Source organism: Emydura macquarii, unplaced genomic scaffold (genome assembly GCF_026122565.2).
Source record: "Emydura macquarii macquarii isolate MOO-44397 ecotype Brisbane River unplaced genomic scaffold, CSIRO-AGI_Emac_v2 contig_6, whole genome shotgun sequence".
Taxonomy (NCBI): domain Eukaryota; kingdom Metazoa; phylum Chordata; order Testudines; family Chelidae; genus Emydura; species Emydura macquarii.
Genome location: NW_027130143.1, coordinates 835,958 through 857,503, shown reverse-complemented (window position 1 = coordinate 857,503; position 21,546 = coordinate 835,958). Strand labels below are relative to the sequence as shown.

General features: G+C 54.9%; 1 protein-coding gene across 2 annotated transcripts in view; it reads left to right on the top strand.

Annotated features, from left to right (window-relative positions):
- Positions 1-21,546, top strand: part of SHANK3 (SH3 and multiple ankyrin repeat domains 3) — a 663,543-nt gene that overhangs the window by 56,987 nt on the left and 585,010 nt on the right. For both annotated transcript variants that reach the window (XM_067548257.1, XM_067547515.1), the window contains exon 3: positions 955-1,262. In XM_067548257.1, coding sequence (XP_067404358.1) covers positions 955-1,262 — 308 coding nt within the window. The remainder of the gene's footprint in view (positions 1-954; positions 1,263-21,546) is intronic.

Here is a 21,546-nt window from a genome sequence, read left to right as displayed (position 1 = left end):
AAAGGGGCACATTCAAAACGGACAAAAGGAAATGCTTTTTCACACCACACACGACTGGCCTGTGGAACTCACTGCCACTGGACAGCAGTGAGGCCAGCAGTTTAGCAGGATTCAGGCAAGGCTCAGACATTGCCCTAGGTAACAAGAGCATCCCAACTAACAGTTCATATTAAACAGACCAGAGTTTGGGGATGGGAGGCTGTAAACCCTCCTGCCCCTGGCCGGGAGCCAGCCTGATTACTGGGGGTCAGGAGGAACCTTCCCTCGGGCCAACCCCCTTCCCAGCCGCCGCTGGAGACCAGAGTCTGGGCTGGGCGGGTCCTGGGCTGATCCAGACTGGCCATCCCCATGCCTGTGAGGGAGGAGAGCTGGTGGTCTTGCTGGCAGAGCCTGAGGGATAGGCTGGCTGCAGAGCAAGGGAACGCCCTGCGACTCCCCCCAGGGGTGCGGTGCTGGGGGGGCTGCCCTAGAGCCAGGGTTGTCCCACAATCCCCAGGGGATGCAGTGCTGGGGGTCTGGCCCCAGATCTATAGGGTGCCCTGTGATCCCCCCTGGGGGTGCAGTGCCGGGGGAGGGTCTGGGATCCTCCAGGGGATGCAGTGTTATGGGGGAGATGCTGGGATTCCCTGGGCAGCGCAATGTCAGGGGGAAGCGGGGATCTCCTGTTGTGTGTGCAATGTTCTAGGAAGATGCTGGGATCCCCCCTCGGGGTGCAGTGTCGGGGGAGGGGCTGGGATTCCCCAGGGGGTGAGTGCTTAGGGGAGGGGGCTGAGATTTCCCCTGGGGGGGAGGGGGCAGTGTTGGGGGAAGGGCTGGGATCTCCCAGGGGGGTGCAGTCCTGGGGGAGGGACTGGGATCCCCGGGATGCAGTGCCGGGGGGGCTGACCCAGAGCCGGCCCCCCACCGGCGGTAACTCTCTCTCTCTCTCTCTCTTCCCCCCCCCCCCCCCGCCAGGTCCCGCGGCCGCCCCGCCGCCCCCGCGCCCGCCCCCCGCTCCCGCACGGAGCATGCCTCAGCCGCCCGCCGCCGGCCAACATGAGACTCCGGAGCCGCCGCCGCCAGAGCAGCCGCCGCGCCAGCCCCGCGCCGCCAACGGGGAGCCCGGGGAGCCCGCGGGCCGCCTGCGGGCCGAGCCCCCGTATGACACCATCGCGGCCCCGGCCGCCCCCCGCGCCGACGAGCTGGCGCCGCCCGGGCGGATGGAGGAAGCCGCCGCCAGCGCCTTGGTCGTGCGCATCGGGATCCCGGACCTGCAGCAAACGGTGAGCGCCGCAGGGCGGGCCGGGACCGGGACCTGGACCGAACCGGGCCGGGACCGAACCGGGCCGGCACCGCCCCGCCACTGCCCGCCTCGCCCCGCGGACCCGCTGCCCCCGGCCGCGCTCCGGGCCGGCACCGCCCCTCTCCCCCCCCCGCAGGGCTGGCCCGGCCCGGTCCGGCTCCGCTCCGGCTCCGGACCCCCAAGTCCTCGGCCAGGCGCGGGGACAGCGGCCGCGTAACCCCCGCGCTGCTGGAGCCCCGCGCCCGGCCAAACTTCCAAGCGAGCGCGGCCGCCGGGGGCTGCTGCCGGGAGAGCCCAGTTGGGGCCGGGGCCGGATCCCCCCCGGCCGCGTGTGGCAGGGATCCCCCCGGCCCGGAACCGCTGCGGCTCCAGCCCGGCACCCGCCGGTGGGACCAGCGAGCCCGCAGTGGCGAGCTCCGTCTGGCCCGGCTCATGCACCCCCCTTCCCCGGACTGGCTCCCGGGGCTGGGCAGGGCAGGGCTGGGCTGCAGCGTGCTCGGTCCCTGGGGCCGGGGTCCGGGGTCCGGCTCGCTCCTCCCGGTGCTGCCAGCAGAGAGAGCAGCTGAGCACGCTCCCGTCTCGTTGGGGCGCCTTGCGGCCCCCGAGCAGAGGCCGGCCCCGATGGGTGTTAGCGCTCGCCCTAACTGGGGGCTGGGAGGGGCTGGCAGTCCCTCGGTGCCCTCCTCGGTGTAGTGCGCCTGAGGGTGCGGGCTGGTCCCGGCTCTGCCCCGGGCTCTGCCCCTCCTGCCCCGGCCCGCTCGCTCCAGGCTGGGGCTCCCGTTGCCTCTGCAGCAGCCTGGCCAGATGCAGCGATCGTGCGTCGCGAGCTCCAGGGATAGGCGGCGCTGCGGGTGGGACAGGCTTGCTGCACACCGCTGCCAGGCACTGGAGCCTGCTGCACACGAGGACATGGCTCCGAACTCAATGCAGCGTCCTTCTGCTCAGAGCACGGGCAGCGCTGCCTGCAGCCTGCGCTGACAGGGGAGGGACGGAGCCAGGAGAGCAGCCGGGTTAGGGCAGCGCAGATTGAAACCAGTTACCGCTGGTCTGAGACCTCCCGGTGTGTGATACCGAGAATTCAGCTGGGATGGGGCTTGGGGACTAGAGAGCTACGCTGTGCTCTGCTAGAACATCCGGCTGTATCAGTGAAGGGCTGTGATACAGCATGTCCTGCTCCAACACCCGCTGTGTCACACCCCCCCGTTGATACACCATGTCCTGCTCCAACACCCGCTGCGTCACACCCCCTCATTGATACACCGTGTCCTGCTCCAACATCCGCTGTGTCACACCCCCTCATTGATACACCGTGTCCTGCTCCAACACCCTCTGCGTCGCACCCCTCATTGATACACCGTGTCCTGCTCCAACACCCGCTGCGTCACACCCCTCATTGATACACCGTGTCCTGCTCCAACACCCGCTGCGTCGCACCCCTCATTGATACACCGTGTCCTGCTCCAACACCCGCTGCGTCGCACCCCTCATTGATACACCGTTTCCTGCTCCAACACCCGCTGTGTCACACCTCCTCATTGATACACCGTGTCCTGCTCCAACACCCGCTGCGTCGCACCCCTCATTGATACACCGTGTCCTGCTCCAACACCCGCTGCGTCGCACCCCTCATTGATACACCGTGTCCTGCTCCAACACCCGCTGTGTCACACCCCCTCATTGATACACCGTGTCCTGCTCCAACACGCGCTGCGTTGCACCCCTCATTGATACACCATGTCCTGCTCCAACACCCGCTGTGTCACACCCCCTCATTGATACACCGTGTCCTGCTCCAACACGCGCTGCGTTGCACCCCTCATTGATACACCATGTCCTGCTCCAACACCCGCTGTGTCGCACCCCTCATTGATACACCGTGTCCTGCTCCAACACCCGCTGCGTCACACCCCCTCATTGATACACCGTGTCCTGCTCCAACACCCGCTGCGTCGCACCCCTCATTGATACACCGTGTCCTGCTCCAACACCCGCTGTGTCACACCCCCTCATTGATACACCGTGTCCTGCTCCAACACCCGCTGCGTCGCACCCCTCATTGATACACCGTTTCCTGCTCCAACACCCGCTGCGTCACACCTCCTCATTGATACACCGTGTCCTGCTCCAACACCCGCTGTGTCACACCTCCTCATTGATACACCGTGTCCTGCTCCAACACCCGCTGTGTCGCACCCCTCATTGATACACCATGTCCTGCTCCAACACCCGCTGCGTCACACCCCCTCATTGATACACCGTGTCCTGCTCCAACACCCGCTGCGTCACACCCCCTCATTGATACACCGTGTCCTGCTCCAACACCCGCTGCGTCGCACCCCTCATTGATACACCATGTCCTGCTCCAACACCCGCTGTGTCACACCCCCTCATTGATACACCGTGTCCTGCTCCAACACCCCCTGCACCACAACCCCCATTGATACAGCATGTCCTGCTCCAACACCCGCTGCGTCACACCCCCTCATTGATACACCGTGTCCTGCTCCAACACCCCCTGCACCACACCCCCCATTGATATACCGTGTCCTGCTCCAACACCCGCTGTGTCACACCCCCCATTGATACACCATGTCCTGCTCCAACACCCGCTGCGTCGCACCCCTCATTGATATACCGTGTCCTGCTCCAACACCCGCTGTGTCACACCCCTCATTGATACACCATGTCCTGCTCCAACACCCGCTGTGTCACACCCCCTCATTGATACACCGTGTCCTGCTCCAACACCCCCTGCACCACAACCCCCATTGATACAGCATGTCCTGCTCCAACACCCGCTGCGTCGCACCCCTCATTGATACACTGTGTCCTGCTCCAACACCCCCTGCACCACACCCCCCATTGATACACCGTGTCCTGCTCCAACACCCACTGTGTCACACCCCCCATTGATACACCGTGTCCTGCTCCAACACCCACTGCATCACACCCCTCATTGATACACCGTGTCCTGCTCCAACACCCGCTGCACCACACCCCTCATTGATACACCGTGTCCTGTTCCAACACCCGCTGTGTCACACCCCCTCGTTGATACACCGTGTCCTGCTCCAACACCCGCTGCACCACACCCCTCATTGATACACCGTGTCCTGCTCCAACACCCACTGCGTCACACCCCCTCATTGATACACCGTGTCCTGCTCCAACACCCGCTGCGTCGCACCCCTCATTGATACACCGTGTCCTGCTCCAACACCCCCTGCACCACACCCCCCATTGATACACCGTGTCCTGCTCCAACACCCGCTGCGTCGCACCCCCCATTGATACACCGTGTCCTGCTCCAACACCCGCTGCGTCTCACCCCCCATTGATACAGCATGTCCTGCTCCAAAAGGCAGCTTGTATCAGTAAGGGTGGTGGTTACAGCAGGATGTGATCTGTCAGTGAGAATGGCTGTCAGACCACCGTGTACCGGTGAGGTTGTGTGATACACTGTGCCCTGCTCTAACACCCAGCTGTCTCAGTGATGCGCTCGTGATACAGCTGGGTGTTAGAGCAATGTGTGTGTTATCCCTGAGGGCAGTTGTGAGAGTCAGCACAGTGTGTCAGTGGGGCGGGTGTATTACAGCTGTGTGTTGGAGCGGAGCACCGGGGGTCAGTGAAGGGCGGGGACACAGCTGCTGTTAGAGCAGGGCGTGTTATCAGTGGGGGTGGTTGTCCGAGCAGGTGTGAGAGCAGGCACAGTGTCAGTGGGAGGGCAGCGATCCAGCTGGCTGTGAGAGCCGGGCACAGTGTGTCAGTGAGGGTGGGCGTTGGAGCCGGGCGCGGGCTGTCGCTGGGGGCGGCTGTTGGAGTTGGGAATGCTGGTGTTGGAGCAAGGTGCGTTGTATCTATTGCTGGTTGTGCTGGGTGTTGCATGGCAGTGAGGGTGTGTCTGTGCTGCAGTAAAACACTGCGCCTGGCCCACGTCAGCTGGCTCCAGCCACGGGGTCTAAAATTGCTGTGTAGCCGTTCGGCCATGAGGGGGGAGGGTCCCAGAGCCTGGCTACAGCCTGAGCCCAAACTTCTGCACCGCAATTTTAGAGCCCTGAATGCGTAGCCCCATGGGCAGCCGCGGGTGCCTCACTGCATGTGACATACCCTGAGTGGCTCTCCAAGCAGGCGGTGGGCTGCTGGCGTAAGGTGAGGGCTCAGGGCTTGAGGATTTGAAGCACTTGGTGCTCTCTGCTCTGCAGAACAGCTGCCGTGTGTTGGAAGGAGCTGCGGAGGCGAGGGAGGGACACTGGGCTGCCTTTGCTGTCGAAGAATCGAGGTTGTGTTTTAATGAGGACTGACCTTGTGCTGTGGGAGAGGCCTGAGCACACGCTTGCTGGCACCGATCAGCTCCTGCGTGAGCACTTGCTGGGATTCTGAGCCGGGAGGAGCGACCAGGGCCTTTTGGGACTGCTCTCCTTCCCTCCCTGGCTGAGTGTGCACCGCTCAGCTTTCCCGTGCTGTCTCCATGCTGACCCCTCCACCTTCCCCAGGCTGATCTGCAGGGCCACAGCCCCTGCTTGCTGCCAGTCCGTGCCCCGGAGCCTGCTGCCCGCTGTGGCATGTGATGCCGCCTGCGGTGGGATGGAGTTACACTCAGCATCATTGTCGGGACGTGTGGAACTCTCCTCTCGTTAGCTGTTCCCTTTCCCTTGCTCCTGCTCTTTCAGTTGTGAGCACTTCCGCTGGGGGAAGCCCTGGACACACGCGGGCACTACCGGAAGCAGTGATAAGCTGCCCCGTTGGCTTCCTGGTGTCCCCCATGGCCCAGACCTAGCCCTGCACTCCTTTAAAAGGCCAGTCCCAGAAATGCTTTGCAACAGCCCTGCCAGGCCCATCTGGTCCCTCTCCAGAGTGGGGCAGTCACTATCTCACCCAGACCGTGACCTTCTCAGCCCAGGGTAAACTGTGGATCGGGAGGCCTGGGGGGAGAACTGGGTGCTTCTCTGGCCCATGTGGCCAGAGAATGTGTGCATCTCCAAAGACCCACGCAAGGACGCACCATCGTCCCTAGCGGGCAGGTGTGCGCACAGGCGGGAGCGGAGGGGAAACAAGCAGTGCTCAGAGATCCCATTGCTCCCCCAGGGAATTGGGAGCGCAGCTGTGCATGAGTCCCCTCGGGCTGTTTCCTGTGGGGGTGAGGGGCAGCTTAACTCACCAGGCACATGAGGCCAGCTGGTTCCTGCTGGGGAAGGGGGAGGTGTTTATCATGCAGGCAGGAATGCAGAGCAGTGGCAGAGGGGGTGTGTGGGGCATGGGCTGCTGCGTGCTGATAAGAGCACAGAGGTGCCTGCGTTCCAGCAGGCAAGGTCTGCTCACACCACATGCCTGGTTAATGTTTAGAGGAATTCACTGCAGTCTGGGCTGTGGCTCAGGATACAGGCACCTCGCAATGTTCGTAGACAGAACTGGGAAGCTCCCAGCTCACACAAACAGCGTTATGCAGATAACTGCCCCGTTTCCAACCAGCTCCAGAGCACATAGACTCCGGCTGTCTCTCCACCTGCCAACTTCAGAGCTGAAACTCACTGGGGCAGTGTGTGTGAGAGAACACGGGGCTGAAAAGGTTGGACTGCTGCACGTGCTTTGGCACCCACTGCCGGTGTGAGCGATGCATCACCACAGGGGAAACACAGCTGTGGGGTCTGCTAGTGCTGATGCTGCTTCTCCTCTGGGATAAGGAAAGAGACACATTGGAGAGCTCTGAAATACTGCCCTATAGCACCCCCACGTAACCGCAGAGCAATGGCCTGCCTTATCATAGCCAGGAGATAATGCAGTGGCTTTCAACCTTTTTTCATTTGTGGACCCCTAAAATATTTTGAATGGAGGTGCAGACTCCGCTGGAAATCATAGACATAGTCTGTGGACCTCTAGGATTCATGGAACACAGGTTGAAAACCCTTGGGATACAGCTGCCCACAGCGTCTCCTGGAGAGCGGTGCCCTGCATTATCACAGGCAGGGGACTTGATACAGCTTTCCCTACAGAGCTCGCTCTCTCCAGCACTGTCCCAGCCAGTGCTCCCTGGCTCATTACCCCATATTGCCCCCATGTAGAATTGCCATCGTATTGTCCCCATTCATGAGCGTTGAGATGGATTCCTGCTGATTTCTTTGTGAAATTCGTCCCAGTCCCTTCTAAGCCAAGCCACTGTTCTGGAGGGTTTTTCTTTTTCTACTACACAGCTTAGGGGGCATCTTCCTGCAACCAGGAGCTGAGCAATCAGCTGGACCTGTTTCAGTGGGCCTGCCACCCTCTCCCAAGGATGGTGCAGAGCACTGCTGGGGGTCTGAGGCAGCTAGTGCCAGGGATTTCAAAGCTGCACTCTGTGACTCCATCCAGTATGTGAGCAGGTTCGGGCACCCCTGTTGGGTGTGAGGAAATCCCTGATGGACAGCTTGGCAAAGTCTGGCTGGGATGGTTTAGTGGGGTTGGTCCGGCTTTGAGCAGGGGATTGGAGTAGATGATTTCCTGAGGTCCCTTCCATCCCTGATCTTCTCTGATTCTATGAGTGTCTCTCTGTGGCTCTTCTCAGCAAAGGCCCCTGGAGAGGTAGCAGCTCTGCTCTCAGCTGTGTCCCCATAGTCACATTTATTTTCTGTAGCAGTATTTAGGAGTTACTATTCATTGTGTGTGTTACACTAGCTCTACAGATCTCACTGAGATCAGGGCCCATGGTGGAGGGTACTGTGCAGACCCAGAGTTAGAGGAAACCCCTCTCTGGACTTCCATCAACCCCAAGAATTAATCCTTTAGGGCAGTGGTTCTCAAACTGTGGGTTGCGATCCTGTTTTGATGGGGTCATCAAGGCAGAAAGCTGCAGCCGGGGGCCCCAGGGGCAGCAGTCGGCTGAAGCCCGGAGCCCCACATTATGAAAGGGGCTGAAGCCCTGAGCCCCATGGGGCTAAAGGTAGGGGTCACAATTTTTTCTAGTAGGGGAGGTCATGATTTTTTTTTTAAGTCCAAATGTGGTCGCCAGAACAAAAAGTTTGAGAAACACTGTCTTAGGGCCTGGGAAGTGGGATATCACAGACTCCCACGTGTCAGCACCTTGCGAAACCACCACATGGTTGTGGCTGAACCAGAGAAATGGAGCATTACGGACCCAGGTGGCTTAAAAGGGTTTTGTGCTGTGTCGCTACAATTGCTCTAGCGTTCTATAACTGAGATTGGGCCAAAGAAATCTGATGAGGTTCAGTGAGAACAAGGGCAGAGTCCTGCACTTAGGACGGAAGAATCCCATACACAGCTACAGACTGGGGACCGCTGAGCTAGGCAGCAGTTCAGCAGAAAAGGACCTGGGGATTACAGTGGACAAGAAGCTGGATATGAGTCAGCAGTGTGCCCTGGTTGCCAAGAAGGCTAATAGCATATTGGGCTGCGTTAGTAGGAGCATTGCCAGCAGATCACGGGAAGTGATTTTTCCCCTCTATTCTGCACTGGTGAGGCCGCATTTGGAGTATTGTGTCCAGTTTTGGGTCCCCCACTACAAAAAGGATGTGGAAAAGTTGGAGAGAGTCCAGCGGAGGGCAACAAAAATGATTAGGGGGCTGGAGCACAAGACTTAGGATGAGAGGCTGAGGGAACTGGGCTTGTTTAGTCTGCAGAAAAGAAGAGTGAGGGGGGATTTGATAGCAGCCTTTAACTACCTGAAAGGGGGTTCCAGGGAGATGGAGCTAGGCTGTTCTCAGTGGTGGCAGATGACAGAACATGGAGCAATGGTCTCAGGTTGCAGTGGGGGAGGTCTAGGTTGGATATTAGGAAAACCTTTTTCACTAGGAGGGTGGTGACGCACTGGAATGGGTTACCTAGGGAGGTGGTGGAATCTCCATCCTTAGAGGTTTTTAAGGGATGACAAAGCCCTGGCTGGGATGATTTAGTTGGGGTTGGTCCTGCTTCGAGGTCCCTTCCAATCCTAATCTTCTATGATTCAGAGCCCGGCCTCCTGCAGGGTGAAACTTCCTGCCTGGATTCTCTGCATATCTGCAAGAGGTGGCAAGGGTTCTGGGCAGCCAGGGTTCCAGCTATCTGAGTGCTTCCGCGGGTAAGTGTTGCCTACTCTCCCTGACTCTGAACACACAGGTGCGAAGATTCAGTGGCTGCCCTGCGGATCTGGCAATCTCAGCAGATGGGCACCATGGGTGGGGCGAGCTGAGTCACCGCAGGGTTATTGCCTGAGCTGCATCGGCCATTTTTTATTCTGATTCATGAGCAGGTGAAGTCAGGCCCAGCTTGACCCCCTTGACCCACCTCTGCCTTTGGGCAGCCGATGCTGGCTGCTTTATTGTGGGCATCCCACCGAGAAGGAGAGAGGTGTAGAGCCAGACTGGTTTGGGGTGGCTGTTCCATGCTTAAGAGACAACGGGAAAACTGGGCAAATGGGTGACTGGGGCCTGGCCTGGTTTGGGCTGGTCTGGGCCTCGTGTAGGTGGGGATGGCTGGGGCCTGGCCTGGCTGGGCCTCCTGATGTTGGGTCCTGGCTGGCCAAGGAGCAGTTTGGTGGAGTTTGAGTTCTCTCCACGTTGGGAATCCAGAGATGCCAGGGGGTGGCTGTCCTTCAGGGTGAGATTTACAGCCCCAGAGAGTGAGATTCAAGGCCAAAGAGTGAGACTTCCCAGGTGGTGGGTTAAGTCATTGCTAAGGATAAGATTGTCATGCGTTTTGTGACTTTCAGAGCCCTCCATAACATTTCCACTTCAGACCGGAGTGGTGGGGCTGTCAGCTGGCGGGGAATCCTGCAGCGCTGAGCCACCCCCGGAGCTCCGAGCTGGAACTGTCAGTGCTGGTGGGGGCGACCCTCCTGCAGCGGGACCCAGGCTCTCCTTCCCTGCTCCTGCCCCGCTCAGGCTTCAGTTGTCCCCCGTCGGTCCCCCACCCCCTGCTTATTTTTACTAACAGTCACGGACGGGTTACAGGCTCCCATGAACTTTCGTTTATTGTCTGCAGCCTGACAGTGATTTTTATTTAAAATAACCGTGATACAATCTTAACCGTGGTTATTGCTTAAGGCAGGGACCTTGGCGCCATGCAATAGGTCAGGTTTTCAGCCAGCCAGCACTCACTAGTTTGTTTTAAAATGTACACTGCTTAATATTGCATTTGAAGCCCTTCAATGTCCTAGTTCACACGAAAGTCCAGGGCTGCGGAGAATTCTAGATGCAATACAAACCAGTGGATTTTAATAAAAACAGTGATTTGCTGGTTGGGAGAAAAGCCTGGACGGTTAGAGACCCCTGAGGACATGAATTTGTCCAGTATGGTTTAACTTTTGAGCTGTATTATGCAGAATCTGTCAAGTCCTGCTCGTTTTTTGGGCGCACTCATATTTTTTTGACCAGCAAGTATTCACACACACAAAAGCTCCCTTGTAGCCTCCACTCGTGCATGCATAGGATGTGGGCCTGTAGTCTCCATGGTCACCACAGTACACACGCTTGGAAAGCAGCTTTCCGACCTCTAAGCCCCTGCCTGAGGCCTGGCAACACTGTTGTCTCTTGCAGCACCTGAATACAAATAGTTCACATCTTCGTATGTTTACTGCGTGTGAGTGAGATAAGCGCAGGGATGTGTGTGCGAGAGACTAGCCTGCTGAGGCGTGAGACTAACGTCTGGGAGTCCCCGGGAGAGGCTGGGCGTTGTCCCCAGGGCTGTCTCCTCTCTGCTCCGCTAGCTTTCTGGACATGCTCTCCAAGCAGGTGCTCTGGGTCAAACCAAGTTCTGTCTTTTGCGTCAGTGACTCTGAGCTGCCTGTTCTGAAGGGTGGATTGAGCTGAGTTTTGTGCAGAGAAGTGGGTAGGTCTGTGGAGGTGTATCTGTACCGTACTCTAAGTGTGTCCAAGCTGGGAATGGAGAGTGCAGCCCCTGGGCATGGTTCTGCCTGGGCAGAGTTGGTGTCAGATGCTCCCATGGCCCGGGGAAGCAACGCCCAGGGGAAACTCAGGCCTGCGTCTCTCCCCATCTCCCACAGCTCTTTGTCCCCCTCCAGCTTACACTCTTCTCCGTCTGCCACCCAAAGGGCTGGGGGCCGAATTGATGGTGTTTGGATGCTCATGGAAATACTCAGGTGGCAGGTGCTAAGGAGCCCGGGTAGAATTCCGATGAGCCTGCCTTCCCCTCCCATGCTCCTTTCACTCTCCCCTTTCCCTGGAGACGATTCCCACCCGGATCCACCCCCCTCAGGGAGTCCTCGGCCCTGCCCCTGGGGACGACTCCTGGCTGTATATATCTCACTGGCTGCTTTTCCCTGATATTCCACCTGAGTTTCACCTCCCTTTCCCCCAGCGTTCTGTCCCAGCAGAGACCCATTCGCCCTTAGCCTACGCTTCAGCGTTTCCTCTCATCTCCCTCCCTCCGGCGGAGCGGGCTCTCTGCACTGCCTCCATTTAGGCAGCATCTCTCTGGTACTGTGGGGCCCAGCGCTGAGCCCTGCACCCCCTGGGGTGGGAGAGTCCAGCCTGGGCAGTAGCTGTCAGTAAAAGCTGTTCTTCCCCTTCTTCTCTTTCCGTGAGCAGCTGGCCTGGCAGGCTGGCAAGGCTGAGCATGCAGGGTCCCAAGAGCTCTGGGGTGCTGGGCAGGGAGCCCTTTTACTGCTGTATTCCCGGCTGCCCAAAGCTCTTCCTTCTCCCTCTTCTGTGGAGCCTGGGTTCCAGCCTGGAGCAGGCCTTTTGTTTCCTGTATTAGGGGTAGGTGGCAGAGAGGTGTTGTGCTCCAAGCCCCATCTCTGGGAGTCACTCCCTGCCCCCAGTGTCCCTGCCATCTCTGAGCCTCCCTGCACCCCGCAGGCTCCTCTCTCCCGTGACCCCCCGGCGCAGGACAGTGCATTCTGATCACGAGCAGGCAATTTCCACACGCTTAACTCTCACCATGGGAATCTCATTAGGTCTTCTGCAACGTGCCTGGCAGATCTGTAACTGCTCCCTTGACCAGCTCTGGGGGTGCCGGCTAAACCTGGCTCTCCCCTCTTCGCTAATGCAGTCCTGGAGAGAAGCTGGGGCTTGCATTTCCAGGCTGAGACATCTTGCCCAGCTCTGTCCTGCCGGTGCCATCCCTGGGCTGCACAGGGGGCTTCAGGCGCCAGCACTATCCTGGAATGCGCAGGGTGTTTGTTGCCTTTGTTCTCTGGGCCCTTCTCGGAGGATGTAGCATGGCTCAGTCCTCAGGGTCCTGGCTGGCCAAGGCACAAGCTGCGTGTGGGACTGGTGACACGGGAGTCAGAAGGGTTTCCATGCGCTGGGTCCTAATCAGAGGTTACGGCTAAGGGGAAGGGTCTTCAGCAACAGCTGGGCCTGGGCCTGGGCCTGCTGGCTCCCGTACTCTGCCAGCCCTGCGGCACAGGCAGGACTGGTGGGGTGTGGTGGAAGGGAGAGGAGCTGTCGCAGTCCCTTGGGGAGGGAGTGGGGTGCAGTGCACCTGTGACTCGTCAGCAGCCTTGCAGCTGGGTTTACGTAAGGCTTCGGGCTTGAGACGGGGCGGGTAGGAAAGGGTAGGGCTACGTCTGCACTCCAGGCCCTCTGGCTGTAACGTGTGTCGTCAGGGCTATGAAGGAGCCGCCCACGGGAGCCATGTAAGTTACACTGACCTGAGCATGGCCCCTTGACACAGCCCCCGCTGCCTGTTGGGTGGATTAATCACCATCTCTCCTGTCCGCTGGGGAGCAGCTGGGCCGCGGTTGGCTCTCCAGTGTAGCCATGGCCCAGGTGAGAGCTGTCTGTCAGCGGGCGGATGGACAGACAGATGGAGCAGCAGAGTTGCCTGAGGGAAGGAGCTGCAGGAGACGGTGCTGAGCTGCTGGGCTGAGCTTTGGGCAGGGCTGGCTGGAGCTGGGCGCCCTGCTAAGCTGCAGGAAGGCTTCACAATGAGGCCAAGAACCAGCGCGCTCAGCGGCACGGGAGGTCCCAGGAGCTAGGGCAGGATTCACAGAGGAGGAGGCCTGGCTGAGTGTAGCACTACGGGCAGGTCCGCCAACGGTGGGAGTGTGTGTGGGGGGAGGAGGGGGGGCAGCAAAGGGGGCAATTGCCCAGGGGCCCAGCAATTGAAAAGGGCCTCTTCCTCCCGCGGCCTAGCCCCGCCGCTCGCTGCTCGCAGCATCACTTCTTCCCTCCCCCCACTCGGCCTCTCTGCCATCGCTTGCTGCTTGTGTCCCTCTTCTCCTTCCCTGCTTGCCCCCTCCCCGCTCGTGGTGTCCCTCCCCCACTCAGCCCCCTTGGCCACCTGCGGGAGAGGAGGGGGATTGTGGGGGGGGGGGGAGAAGGGGCGGGGCCGTGGGCGGAATGGGGCTCCTGGGGCCCAGGATTGCTGTCGGGGGGGCCTGCCTATGGGGAGTTCTCTGGCAGAAGAGCGGAGTGGAAGGCTGTAGGAGGAGCCCAGGAACAAGGAGTTGGTCCTGGAGTGAGGTTCCCCTTAGCAGGGGTAGGACTCAGAGCGAGGAGGCCTGGGGGAATGAAGCACTGCAGGGTCTCTTGTGGGAGACCTGACCTGGGACTGCAGGACAAGACCCGTGGCAGAGAAGTGGGTCCAGGAATTGTCAGTAGCAGGCCTGGAGAGTGGGGCCTGGGAGCAGGGGGCTAAAGGAAGCATGCCCGAGTGGTTAATAGCTCTTGCGTGGGTGACCTGGGCATGGGGATCTTTGAACGGGATTGCAGAGCTGCTGCATTGTAGCCTTGTTTTACTCGGCGGTTTTGAGAAGAATTATTTTACTGTGAGGGATCTGTGGACTGTAGCACTTCATAGGAATAAAAGGGTTTGAATTTGTTGCTGAGAAAAACCACATTCCTTTCCACGAATGAATACAAGGACGTTTTGCATGAACACGTGACATTTTGATTAAAAAACTAGAACAATATCAAATTAATGTGGCACCCATTACGTGGATTAAAAAATGGCTAATCCATTTGATGGCTCTCGAAATGTATTTGTAAATGGGGTATTTTCATCAAGTGGGTCTGTTTCCAGTAGGGTCCCTCAGGGATTGGCTCTTGGCCCCAGGATATTTAACATTTTATCAATGACCTCAAAGAAAACATAAAATCATCACTGAAAAAGTTTCCACATGACATACAAATTCGGGGAGTGGTAAATAATTATGAGGACAGGTCATTGATTCAGAGCAATCTGCATCACTTGGTAAACTGGGTGCAAGCAAACAATATGCATATGAATATGGCTAAATGGAAACGTATACGGCTGGGAACAAAGGATGCAGGCCATACTTCAGGATGGGGGAACTCTATCCCGAGAAACAGTGATCCAGAAAAAGATTTGGGGGTTGTTGTGGATTATCAGCTGAACATGATGAAAGAGTTAATGTTATCCTGGTAGAGAGGTTATTTTACCTCTGTATCTGGCACTGGTGTGAACTGCTGGAATCCTGTGTCCAGGTCTGGTGTCCACAATTCAAACAGGATATTGATAAATCGGAAAGAGTTCAGAGAAGAGCCATGAGAATGGTTAAAGGATGAAAAACCTTAGAGCTAGATTCAAGGTGCTCAATCTCTGTAGTTTACCAAAGCGAAGGTGAAGGGGTGACTTGATCACAGTCTGTCAGTACCTACAGTGGGAACAAATATTTAAAAGGGGCTCTTCAGTCTAGCTGGAAGTTGAGGCTAGACACATTCAGATGGGAAATACAGTGTGAATTTTTCAATGATGAGGTAATTAACCATTGGAACAATCAAGGATCGGGGTCTCCATTCTCCATCACTGACAATTTTAAAACAAAGATGGGATGTTTTTCTAAAAGATCTGCTCTAGGAATTATTTTAGGGAAATTCTGTGGCCTGTGTTATATGGGAGGCCAAACTAGATGATCAGAATGGCCCCTTCTGGCCTTAGACCCTGTGATTAAAGAGGAAACTGAGGCAGGTGCACCTGTCATGCCACATGCGAGCACCCTGAGGTGGGTGCAGTCTTTCACAGGAGTCTTCCCTCTCTCCCAGACAGGCTTCGGAGGGAGCCCTTGGGTCTGCACAGGGAATGAATGCAGCCGGTCAAGCTTCTGTGCAATGGTGCAGGCTCTGGGTGCCGGGTCCCTTGGTCCTCCATTGTTCCATCATTGTTTATGGCCCAGATGGTTGAGTTCCCTTCCGAGTGGCCATGAGTAGAGATGAAGGTGCACTCAGAGTGGAGCAGGGCGAGAACCTGATTCTCCTCCCAGCTCAGCCCATGGAGAGCGCAAATGTAAGCGGAGGGGCTGAGTGTGCTGGAAAGAGGGGCTGTAAGGGCTGTACAGCTCAGTGTAAGGTGGAGAGAGGCTGGAGCGGACATGGGAGAGGGATGCAAAGAATGAATGGACAGAAGATAGATTGGAGGCTGCTGTTTGTACACTCAGAATGAGAGAACCAGGAATCTGAACGGCAGCACATTTAAACTGCTAAAAGGAAGTCGTCTGATACGCAGCCAGTGGAACTCACTGCCACAGCACACCATTTAGACAAAGAGCTTGACGAGATTGAGGAAAGGATCAGACATTGATATGGACAGTGGGACATTGCCAGCTACATGGGTTCGGATACAAATAAGAGCTTGGAACCTTGTTGCGGCAGGGTGTGAGCCAGTCACTAACTGATGGGATTAGGGAGATGCTCCTTCTGGGCAAGTTGTTCCACAATTGCCCATGAGGGTTTCAGACCTTCCTCTGCAGTGGCTGGTGCTGGCAGCTGTCAGAGACAGGCTGTGTTTATTTGTATTTCGGTCATGCCTGTGGCCCTGGTCAGGGTCCCACTGTGCCGGATGGCACTCAGGCACAGTACGGAGTCCCTGCCCCCAGAGCTCATAGACTTTAAGGTCAGAAGGGACCATTATGATCAGCTAATCTGACCTCCTGCACAAGGCAGACCACAGAACTTCACCCACACACTCCTGTAATAGACCCTAACCTAAGACTGAGTTACTGGAGTCCTCAAATAGTGGTTTAAAGACTTCAGAGAATTCACCAGCAAGGTTCCAAGCTTTAAATCATGCTGCAGAGGAAGGAGAAAAACCCCCAGGGTCTCTTCCAATCTGCTCAGGGGGAAAATTCCTTCCCAACCCTAAATAAGGCGATCAGCTAAACCCTGAGCATATGGGCAAGACTCAGCAACCAGTCACGCGGAAAGAATTCTCTGTAGTAACTCAGAGCCCACCCATCTAACACCCCATCATAGGCCATTGGGCATATTTACCGCTAGTGGTCAAAGATCAGTCAATCGCCAAATTAGCCTGTCCCATCATATCATCCCCTCCAGAAACTTATCAAGCTCAGTCTTGAAGCCAGCTAGGTTTCTTGCCCCCCCACTGCTCCCCTTGGAAGGCTGTTCCAGAATTTCACTCCTCTGATGGTTAGAAAGCTTCGTCTAATTTGAAGTCTAAACTTCCTGATGACCAGTTTATATCCGTTTGTTCTTGTGTCCACATTGGTGCTGAACTTAAATAACTCCTTTCCCTCCCTGGTGTTTATCCCTCTGATGTATTCATAGAGAGCAATCACAATCATAGCTCCCCTCTGCCTTCTTTTGGTCAGGCTAAACAAGCCAAGCTCTTTGAGTCTCCTCTCATAAGGCAGGTTTTCCATTCCTCAGATCATCCTAGTAGCTCTCCTCTGCACCTGTTCTAGTTTGAATTAATCTTTCTTAAACATGAGGGTCCAGAACTGCACACAGTATTCCAGATGAGGTCTGACCAGCACCTTGTATAACGGTACTAACAACTCCCTATCTCTACTGGAAATCTCTTGCCTGATGCATCCTAGGACCCGCATTAGCTTTTTTCACGGTCACATCACATTGGCGGCTCATAGTCATCCTGTGATCAACCAATACGCCCAGGTCCTTCTCTTCCTCTGTCACTTCCAACTGATGCGTCCCCAGCTTATAGCAAAAGTTCTTGTTATTGGTCCCTAAATGCATGACCTTGCATTTTCCACTATTAAATTTTATCCTATTTCTATTACTCCAGTTTGCAAGGTCATCCAAATCTTGTTGTATTATATCCTGGTGTTTCTCTGTATTAGGAATACCTCCCAACTTTGCGTCATCTACAAACTTTATTAGCACACTCCCACTTTTTGTGCCAAGGTCAGTAACAAAAAGGTTAAATAAGATTGGTCCCAAGATCGATCCCTGAGGAACTCCACTAGTAACCTGCCTCCAGCCTGACAGTTCACCTTCCAGTATGACCCGTTGCAGTCTCCTCTTTAATCAGTCCCTTATCCACCTTTCAATTTTCATATTAATCCCCATCTTTTCCAATTTAATTAATAATTCCCCATGTGGAACTGTATCAAATGCCTTACTGAAATCTAGGTAAATTAGATCCGCTGCATTCCCTTTGTCTAAAAATCTGTTATCTTCTCAAAAAAGGAGATCAGGTTGGTCTGGCACGATCTACCTTTTGTAAAGCCATGTTGTATTTTGTCCCAATTACCATTTCCCTTGATGTCCTTAACTAGTTTCTCTTTCAAAATTTTTTCAAGACCTTGCATACTACTGAGATCAATCTAACAGACCGGTAATTACCCAGATCACTTTTTTTCCCTTCCTTAAAAATAGGAACCATGTTAGCAATTCTCCAGTAATATGGCACAGCCACTGAGTTTACAGATTCATTAAAAATCCTTGCTAATGGGCTTGCAATTTCACGTGCCAGTTCCTTTAATATTCTTGGATGGAGATTATCTGGGCCCCCCGATTTAGTCCCATTAAGCGGTTAGAGGTTGACTTCTACCTCGGATGTGGTAATTTCTACTTCCATATCCTCATTCCTATTAGCCCCCCTGCCACTATCCTCAAGCTCTTCATTAGCCCCATTAAAAGCAGAGGCAAAGTATTTGTTTAGATATTGGGCCATGCCTAGATTATCCTTAACCTCCACCCCATCCTCAGTGCTTAGTGGTCCCACTTCTTTTTTTGTTTTCTTTCTATTTAATGGCTATAGAACCTTTTACTATTGGTTTTAATTTCCTTTGCGAGGTTCAACTCTTCTTGGCTTTTGGCATTTCTCACTTTATCTCTGCACGTTCTGACCTCTAAGAGGTAGCTTTCCTTGCTGATCCCTCCCATCTTCCACTCCTTATAGGTGTTCTGCTTTCTCTTAATCACCTGTCTGAGATGCTTGCTCATCCAGCTTGGTCTACAACTCTTGCCTATGAATTTCTTGCCCTTCCTTGGGATGCAGGTTTCAGATTGTCTCTGCAACTTTGAAGTAATTCCAAGCCTCCTCCACCTTTAGGTCTATGAGTTCTTCAGTCCAGTCCACTTCCCCAACTAATTCCCTTAGTTTTTTAAAGTTAGCCCTTGTTACCCGCACACTAGGGCACCCCACCTTTACCCCAATCTGTAGGGCTCAAGGCATAACCCGGTTAATTTAGGCACTCCCACCCTTTCCCAATTCACACTTTAAGGCTCAAAGGCATCCCTCCACCCTTTCCCACTCCGTAGGGCTCGGCGGGGAGTGGGGAGGCACCTACTCGTACTCAATTCACACGTTAGGGCTCAGGGTCACCCATTCCCAGTCCGTAGGACTCCGGGTGAAACTAACCTTGTTAATATAAGTATCCACATCCTTTCCCAAATTCATAGGGCTCTGAGTGTATATTACTCTGGGTTTGCAGGATCTTTTACCAGTGAAGGAGCCTTACAATATCCTTAACCTCTATTTATTAACAATCACCAGCACAGGATACACACACTAAGCACACGATGCTCACCACTCCCGGGAAGGCAGACAAACTTCTCCTGGTGGCCAGTCAGGATTAGATCATCTGGGGACTCCAACTTCTGCACAGTGTGGTTGGCAGGGTGGTGAGGTCTGGCAGCTCTGATCTTCTTGGGCTGTGTCCTGGAGTTAGGTTCCAAAGAACTGCCTTTTGGACCTCAGTTTATATAGTTAAAACTTGGGTCCTGCTTAGCTGCACCTTAACCAATCATTTAAACTAAAGTACCACAAACACCAGTCCTAGCTCATTGCAAAGCAGTTCTTTAACCAGTCATACCCCACCACCTTAATTGATTTAAATAGCGCACACTTAGTTATGCAACAGACAGAAACAATCAAAGAACCAGACAGAAATCTCTCAGATCAACACTAGAGAAGTGGACACCAATAAGACAAAACAATAAGAAGTGTGGATTTTACACCCACAAGTGTGGTAAGTGATTTATTTCCAGACAGAATGCTATCAAACAAAGTTTTCTTTAAGCATCTTAATATATCTTTCTGTATCTGGTGGTGGTAGATACTATTCAGACAGTAGCACCTTCTTAACAGCCTGATATTGCATTGTTTTGAAGTAGTTTCAGGAATGTGAAGATGTGACCACCTGCTACTCAGCTTATGGCTGCTGTCTCTCCTGATATGGATACTGCTGCTTCGCCCAAGAACAAGGTCTAAGCTTAGCCAAAAAACAAGGCCTCCACAGGCCTTACACCCTTTTGAAGTCAATGACCCTAGTCACAGATCCATTTTTGTTTATCCTTCCATATAGTTTGAACTGAATTAGCTCATAGTCGCTCAAACCAAGGTTGTCTCCTACAACCAGTTCTTCTATGAGGTCCTCACTACTCTCCAATCCAGATCTAAAATGGCATCCCCTCTTGTTCAGCAACTGTTTGGTCAAGGAATCCGTCAGCTATCACATCCAGGAAAACCTGGGCCCTATTATTATTTACTAGCACTAGTCTTCCAGTCTATATCTAGGAAGTTAAAATCTCCCATAATCACACAGTGCCCAGTAGTATTTACTTCATTAAAAACATTGAGGCGGTCTCTATCCATGTCCAAATCGGATCCCGGTGGTCTGTAGCACACCCCAAGCGCTATCCCAGGGGAAGCGCCATTAGCTTTCTTCCCCTGTGTGATTTTCGCCTAGACACACTCTGTCTTATCCATTGCATCACTTCTAATTTCTTTACATTCTACCTCATCATTGATGTACAATGCTCTTCCACCACCTTTACCTTTATTTCTATCTTTCCTAAAAAGCACATATCCTTCAATACTTGTATACCTGTCGTGACGACTATTCCACCATGTTTTTGTTATCCATTGTGACAGGACCAGCCCTGACGGCTACAGGAGGGTGCTGGAAGGCATCTATATCAGCCCCAGGCTTAGCAAATCCCTGTTCCCTGGGTGATCCAGCTGGGGCTACTCCAGGGCAGTTAGGCCAATTAGGCCAGCTGAGGCCAATCAAGGAGCTTGCCTCAGCAGTTAAAAGCCTCCCTGTCAGGCAGATGGGAGCAGCTGAGAGGGAGTTGAGCAGCGCAGCGCAGCGCAGCGCAGCGCAGCTATAAGGTGTGGAGGAGCTAGTATGGGTGTGGCGAGAGCACCCAGCCACGGGAGTTCAGAAGGAGCCTGTCCAGGCAAGACCAGAGGACGCTGGCCCCAAAGAGCCTGAAGGAGGACCACAAGCCGGGGGGGGCTACAGATGAGCGACCCAGGGAAGGTAGCAGCCCCTGGACTAAGCTGTTTGAGGCTACTCCTCGCAGGGTCCCTGGGTCAGGGCCCGGGGTAGAGGGCGGGACCGGCCCCCCCCCCCCCGTTCCCACCCAGCCACACCACCAGCATAGCTGTAGAGAGTGCAGACCCACGGGGCCAAACAGGCCCACCTTGCCACACCATATAATATCTGGTTTCACTTCCTGCACCAGTAGCTCTAGTTCCTTCATTTTGTTACCCAGGCTCCTCGCACTGGTGCACAAACATCTTAATTTTTGCTGTTGGGCTTTGCTCACATTCCTTACACGATTCGGCACAGTCATTCTATGGCCAGTATCACCTATGATACTGGTATTCACACTACTCTTCCTCTTCATGTCCATTCTCCTACCCACTGCTGTATCCTTTATTTCATTTTCCTCCCTCTCAATATTAAAATCAGGCATTGAGATTACCTGGGCATCTCCCAACCATCTCCCCCATATTCCTAGTTTAAAGCTCTCTGAGTCAGTTGTGCCAGCCTCCATCCTAGAAGTGCATTTCCCTCCCTATTCAGATGAAGTCCATCCCAAGAGAACAGTCCTGTCCATGGATGCCTCCCAGTGGCCATACATCCCAAAGCCCTCCTTGTAGCACCACTGCCGGAGCCGTCTGTTGATCATCAGAATCTTGTCACGCCTTGGCTGTCCTCCTCTAGGGACAGGCAGAATCCCACTGAAGATCACCTAAGCGTCAGTTTCCTTAGGAGTCTTCCCCAGCCTGGCACAGTCTCCCTTGGTTCGTTTCGGTGAGAATCTGGCTGTATCATTTGTACCCACATGAAGGACAATCAGTGGACTCTTTCCCGCTCC